This window comes from Fistularia commersonii, chromosome 22, assembly GCF_037954325.1.
Source record: "Fistularia commersonii isolate RoL2024-O1a breed Wild chromosome 22, RoL_Fcom_v1.0, whole genome shotgun sequence".
Classification (NCBI taxonomy): domain Eukaryota; kingdom Metazoa; phylum Chordata; class Actinopteri; order Syngnathiformes; family Fistulariidae; genus Fistularia; species Fistularia commersonii.
Genome location: NC_141305.1, coordinates 5,185,368 through 5,192,500, shown reverse-complemented (window position 1 = coordinate 5,192,500; position 7,133 = coordinate 5,185,368). Strand labels below are relative to the sequence as shown.

The 7,133-nt window shown below is 46.2% G+C and overlaps 1 protein-coding gene across 1 annotated transcript in view; it reads right to left on the bottom strand.

Moving 5' to 3' along the window:
• snx2 (sorting nexin 2) overlaps positions 1 to 6,884 on the bottom strand; it is a 16,785-nt gene extending 9,901 nt beyond the window's left edge. The window contains exons 1-8 of the mRNA XM_086169424.1: positions 6,543 to 6,884; positions 4,082 to 4,178; positions 3,447 to 3,607; positions 2,770 to 2,836; positions 2,593 to 2,636; positions 2,381 to 2,522; positions 2,134 to 2,212; positions 517 to 592 (exon numbers count right to left, since the gene is read on the bottom strand). Of these exons, the coding sequence (XP_086025550.1) occupies positions 517 to 592; positions 2,134 to 2,212; positions 2,381 to 2,522; positions 2,593 to 2,636; positions 2,770 to 2,836; positions 3,447 to 3,607; positions 4,082 to 4,178; positions 6,543 to 6,644 (768 nt within the window). The 5' untranslated portion in view covers positions 6,645 to 6,884. The remainder of the gene's footprint in view (positions 1 to 516; positions 593 to 2,133; positions 2,213 to 2,380; positions 2,523 to 2,592; positions 2,637 to 2,769; positions 2,837 to 3,446; positions 3,608 to 4,081; positions 4,179 to 6,542) is intronic.
• Between the last annotated feature and the right edge of the window lie 249 nt (positions 6,885 to 7,133).

Genomic DNA, 7,133 nt, shown 5'->3' with positions numbered 1-7,133 from the left:
CGACACTCAGGTGAGCGGAGGTGGTGTGGAGGGGCACGGTGGGCGACAAGTGTTACGGGGGATTTAGACGGAGCGGACAATAAAAGCAGGAAACAAGACACGCCGAGGCCGATTTTACGGGCGGCGGCGTGACGGCTTGACCTTGTCGGACGTTTGGAAAAAACGGAGAACAGATCGGGAAACGGGGCGGACGCTTTTATCTCTAAAAGGGGGGGTCGGGTTCTTCAGAAAGACGAACCCAATTTGTCCTGTTTTGGTTTTTTTCTTCCCGTAATAGCAGAGCCTAGCGGAGAACCCCTTCAGGACAAACCCCAGAATGCCATTTGGTTTAAGCGGAGATTAATTATAGCCGGTTTGAGCATCTGATACTTTCAAATTTGACGGTTGGGTTCTTTCAAGTCAAGGCCGATCTACCTTAACATGAACTAACATGGGGGGGACGGTAAAAACAAATGTAAAGATGACCATGGAAGATCCACCGCATGGCTGATCGTTTGTTTGTGTTTATTTGTTTACCTCGGAGCTCTCCAGGAATTGCAGGACATCGGGGTCCTTCAGCAATACGGGATGCTTGACGGTTCTCATCAGGTACCTGGAACCCCGCAGAACAAACACAAAGGCCTCCCGTCACAATCGGAACGTCACAATCTGGCCCCCAGATGACCAAAGTAACAATATCACAACAATAGCACTTTCAACTTGCAAAATACATATTTTATTGCCTGTTTATATATTGTATAGTTATTTTATTGCCTATCTGTTTATTTTATGTATATTGTCTATTTTATACAGTTTTTTAATTGTATTGTCCAGGACTACAGATGGAAATTAGCTATAAGCTATAATCTGGTACAAGCATCTCTGCCTCTGTGCTTAATGTTTTTGTACACTGTCCTAATAAACTTCTAAACAAAACAAACCGGAGGGGGAAAAGTTCTTTCTGATGTTTCCGTGTTATGACATTCAGAGCTTGGAACGCTGCAACAATCCTGAGGCTGAATTTAAAGACCTGAAGAATTATTTTGAACAAAACCGAACAACTTGCGAGGTATTTCAATTGATTTAAGGTGTTTCAGTTAATTTAATGTGTTGAGGTTAATTTTGGGATGTTTTAATTTTTAGTTTTGTTTGTGTTAATTTTAGAGTGTTTTGGCCAGTTCAAGGTACTTAAGTCAATTTTACAGTAATCTGGTTAATTTAAAGGTATTTCAGCTAATTGTATGGTGTTTTAGTTACTTTTAACTAGAGAAATGTTCTCCTCTGGTTCCTCCTGCTGGTGTCTCACTTTGGCCACAAGGAGGCGACAGTCAACCGAAACACCTCTGAGCCTTTTTAAAACAGCCCCTCTTAGTGACCATCGATTGCTGTTTTTGTTGGCCATGTAGTGGGTTTGTGAGTGGGTTTGTGAGTGTGTGTGTGTACATGTGGGTGTGTGTGTGTATGATCCCAGTTGTAAATATCAACCTGGTCAAAACTCTACAGGCCGAAAGGTCAAACCACAAGTATTAGCTACATCATTATCACAACATGCATGGTTGTGTGTCTGTGTGTGTGTGTGTGTGTGCATATATATATATGTGTGTGTATTCCTGCTGCCCTTTACTGATACAGTTTGACTGACAGGAAGGTCAAGCTGAGACAGTTGATGGAGCTCAAAGCTACAGAACTCCACGCTGATGGACACACATGCACACATGCATGCACGCATGCGTGCACGCGCGCGCGCACACACACACGCACACACACACACACTCGTCAAAGTTCCTGTCTAACTTTGAAAGGACTTCTCTCTTGAGGGTCAATGATCTTCCTGAACAGAAAGGTGTCGTGTGACACAGAGGAAGCTTGTTGTTGATTTTCTATACTTTTCTTTATTCTTTTTGTTTTTCAAAGTAAGAGAGAATTTGCAAAAAGAGAAAAAAAAATACAGGGAAAATGATCTTCATAAGGATAATTTCCGGAGCCAATCACAACTGTCGCCCAGGCAGGAGGCGGGGCTTGACCTGTACAGTTCAGCTGTCAATCACCCTACCATGCATCCTCTTATTCACACCTTAAGACGATTTAGTTTTCAATGAACCGAGGAGGACGGACCTTGACAGAAGCTGGAGAGAACACCCAAGGGAACCTCACCTCTCCAGAGCCAGCCTCCTCTTCTCCACAAACTCATTGGACGACTGGTCCTCCTTCCCCACCTTCACCTTCGTCATTCCTGTGGATGAAGATGCTCTCAGCCACTTGCTGCTGTGACACACTTAAGTGCACAATGCCAGTAAGAGAGTGAGTGTCTATGTGTGTGTGTTTCATTTCCGGCCAACCCAAATGTCCCCGCGAACGCGACCGTCATCTGCCGCCCGTCACCGTGGCAACCCTCTCTTACCCACAATGCTCTTCTCGGGGGCAGGGGGGACAATGTAGCCCACGTGCAGGTACTTGGAGGCCAGTTTGCTGTGGAGCCCCAGGAAGTCACTGAAACGCCGCTTGACGGAGAAGTCCTTCATCTTGAAGATGGACATGGAGGTCTGGAGGAAACACAGAGCGACGTAAGAGATCTTTACCCCCTGCCTGCCCGCCGCAGGTCATGTGACTCACCTTGGTGGTGACTTTGTAGGCCATGTAGGCGTTCATCCCGTCACCTGGACAGAGGACGCACACGTCAGTTACAAAACACACACCCCTTTGGAGGGGACAGACAGACCCGGAGTTGTTCCTGGACATCTCAGGATTTCCCAGGATCGCTCCAAGTGGGACGGTAGGTTGGAGACTCACCGACTTTCTCGGGGTCCGACACCGATATGTGCACGTCGAAGGAGTCGCTGACCTCGTCCTCTTCCATCTGAGAGGAAGAGATTTGAATGCAAACACTGAAGCCTCAGCGCGAAGGTAATAAACAACAACAGCAGCAGTAATAATAATAACAATAATGACAATAATAATAATTGAATTAATTAAACTTGTACAGAAACAAAAAGAAATGATCTAAAAATGTCAATAGATCATTTTCAATAGATAATCAAAATTAATGTAAAATTGATAGAAATAAACTTTCAGATAAATCTTTAAAAGTCTGGTTGAATGACTTGATACCAATTTTGGAAAAATAATCCGTGTGTGTGTGTCTGTGAGTTCGCACCTTGTCACAGGAGTAGTGTTTGAGCATGTCGGTTGTGTGTGTGTGTGTGTGTGCACCTTATTGAAGGAGTCTGTGAGTGTATTGTAATATGTGCACCAGGTCGAAGGTGGAGTGTGAAAATCTCGATCATGTCATGTGCGTGTGTGTGTGTGTGTGTGTGTGTGTGTGTGTGTGCACGCGTGTATGTTTGCGCACCTCATCACAGGAGAAGTGCGTGAGTATGTCCTCATGGGTGTTTGTGTGTCTATACCTCGTTGAAGGAGGACTGTGTGAAAATGTTGTCATTTCTAGTTGTGTGTGCGTGCACGCGCACCTCATCAAAGGAGGAGTGTGTGAACATGTCGTCTTGGGTGTGGCCGATGCGTGGTGTGATGACAGAGGTGGGGGGAGTGATGGGAGTGATGGCGGGCGATGGGCCGTCAGACAGAAGGACGTCCCGCTCTGGACTGTCCAGGGACACTTCCTCTGTCGCCTCTGGAACACACACACACACACACACACACACACACACACACACACACACACACACACACACAGGGTCATATGTGACCTCAGGAACAACATTGCATCTACAGAATCCATAGCCTCATCCTCTGCTGTTGTGTCGCCACCCATAGGTGAAAGTGTGTAACTGAACAGATCTTTAGCTTAAGGTGTGCCCACATGTACGCAGGCAAGTGTTGGATGCCTCTGTGTGTGTGTGTGTGTGTGTGTGTGTGTGTGTGTGCAGAACATTTTAGAAAGTCCAAACATTCCATTTTGGCATTTAAATACCTCAAAAGATAAACCTCTGGACATTTTAAGATGTTTTAATTAATGCAATTTCAGGTAAAATTGATGATGAAATGGCTGAAAACTAACAAACATAAAAACCCTGAAATAAATTATCTGAAATGCATAAAACAAGGCAAAAAACGTGTGTGTGTGTGTGTTTGTGTGTGTGTCTACCAGCAAACAGGTCCTCGGGGTCGTCGTCAAACAGTGAATCCTGTTTAGGTCCGTTTGAGCTACTGATGTCCTCAGCAGGCAGACTGGCTGGCTCTGACTGAACACAACACACACACACACACACACACACACACACACACACACACACACACACACACACACACACACACACACACACACAATCCAATTTCAGTTAGAAAAAAACAGCCATTACATCTGGTAGCTTCCTGACTGGGAGCGACTGTTTGCGTCTTGGTTCGGGAGGTCAAAGGTCACTGACTGCGACTTGTTCTGGTTCCACAGCAGAGAGCACGAAGACACAGAGGGACCCTTTTAGATCCCATGCAGCACCTGACAGAGAGCCGCCACCCACTCCGGGTCCTGACACGGGTCATTTCCCAATGAGTTTTCTGGAAAGCTCTGGATGAATTTCAAGATTAAAAACCTTGCGGACGCTAACCTTCCAGGTGGTTTTCTGGACCGACAGCTGTTCTTGTGAAGATCACATGGCCACGTTACCATCAGGTTGCACGCCAGTGTGAAGGTTTGTTCTGTGCCTTCAGATTTTGTTTCCCTTGCGGAGGCAGGCGGGACCATATCCGGTCTGAGTGGAAGAACCGGTTCTTCCCGAGAACGAGAAAGCGTGGCTGCTGCCACCTGTCAGTCAGGCGCCATCTCCATGGAGACAGAGAACGAGTCCTTACGTTTTATTTGTCTGATTTAAACATGTACAAACGCCCTGTTTTTTTTCCAAGGAGATGATCATGACAGATTTCTAATTCCACTGACTCCTCCCACCACCGGGGGGCGCCACAGCTGCTTTTCTTTTCTCGCATTCATGGCCATTTAAAATAAGTTCTTCCATTCCAAAACAGCCGTCGAGTCACATCAATTTCCTCCTTCATACATAGACTCACACACACATGAATGTAAATACAAACCAAACAACATTCACTCTTCACTTTCATTGAATCTAATAGGAAAAAAACGATCGGCTGATTATCAAGAATCAATAACTAACAAAAACTAAAAGATTCACATTGATCTGTACTCATCTGCGCTGATCCATATTGATCCCAGATGTTGACAATTAACCTCTAATTGTCAATCTGCTCTCACATCTGATTTATGACTTTTAACTTCATTTTCACAAAACTGAAAAAAAAAACGATGTGAACTTGCTCGTGATGACAACGAGGACAATTAAACTTCATTGGCTTCATTGACAGACCATAATAATATATTGATCGGCTCTTTCATCCACTGCAGTCAGAGGCCAATCAGCACATAAGGGGAAAAAAACTTTCAGTCAGGATGTTTCCAGGATGAGTCCAGAGCAGGAAGCGGCAGAGGCCTCTCACGCACACACACATAGTGAGACACACAAAAGTAACAAAAACACACAATGACAACCACACTGACATACACACACACCCCACTCAGAGGTCACCAAACACACACACACACGCACGCACATCGGTCTGAGGTCACACAGGTGAGCGGTGACAGAGTGCCCTGTCAACCTTATCACACACAGACATACACAGTTACACAATGGCACACAATGACATACACACATTGACAGACACAATGACTCACACACACAAAGAAATAGTGAGACACAACCACAGTGACATAGTCTCACCCAGTGACAGTTAAATGAATAACGGAACTGATTTGGACCCAAATGACCCAGTAAGAGTGAAGAATGCGGGGAGGGAGGGAAGAGAAGGAGCAGATTCACTGCAAATTCATCCCTTATCAGAAACTGATATGATAACAGCGCCTGGTTAAAAAAAATAAAATAAAATCAATCTCGAAAAAATTAGCAGGAAGTGATAGGATGATCGAAAAAAAAAAAAAGCGGAAAAATAAAAATTATATACAAGTAAAAAGAAATGAGCCAATGAAAGGCCTGATCGACTTCCGGTCTGGAAGCTTGTAAACACACTGGACCCTCAAACCCGTATAGTCGAGGACGGTCACGTGATGAACCGGGATGTACGTATACGTTACTGATTAAGTCGCCTCGGAATCTCGCGATATTTGTTCTCCGTTCGGCAGGTAGAACAGGAATCAGGGTTATTGTTGTTTCCGGCCCGAAGTCGCCATCCTCACCTGCGTGACTGTCACCTGACGGGAAACACTAACACACATACATACACACACATACACATACACACACACACACACACACACACACACACACCTGCTCCCGTTCCCGATAACTGGGCCCCGACGCCACCGTTATTGTTGTTTGTCCGTCGTTGGAACCTTTAAACGGCCGTCAGGAGTCGCAAGCTCCCCAAACCAAACCCCGTTCAAATTTGAGCCCATTTAAGGGTCTCCCCGACCCCCGCCGAGCCTCCGGTAAGTTTCCAGCCGTTACGAGGATCGAGCATCCCTCCCGGACCACCGCGGCTCCTTTCGGCCTCCCCTCCATCACCTCCACCCGCCTCACCTCCTGAGCGGCGGCCGCCTCCGGGAACAGGTCCTCCGCGTCGTCCAGCTCCTGGAAGCCGGTGTGGTCAGGCGGCGGGACGACCCTGGCTGCGTCCGCCATGTCGGCGTCTCTTTTCCGCGGGTAAGGGGGGAAGGTTGGAGGGGGTCTGCGGTGGACGGTAACGGAGACAGCGGGTCTAACGTGCGCCGACCGAATGAACGGCGGGGAAACGGTCGACTGACAGAGCGAGGAGGGGAGAGGAGGAGCGGGGAGTCAGGAGGCTCCCGGAGCTGTCATGTGACGGACGGGAGTCCTGACGGGAAGCAAAGAGGCGAGACTTGGACAAGAGGGCTCACTCTGACGCCACTTCCGGTTTCCACTTTTTTTGTCAGTTTGCTATATCATTAGTTTAACCCTTGGTTCATTTATAAGCTCTCGGATTTCAAAATTGAAATAATAAAAAAAAAAAACCATCAGGAATTAAAAAAAAAAGACATGAAATTAGATAGATAGATTGATTATTCCCAAGGGGCAACTGCAATGTTACAGCAGCAATGATTTTTTTAAATCTAGACATTAAGGTACACATAGTCAAAAAGCGTTATAGAC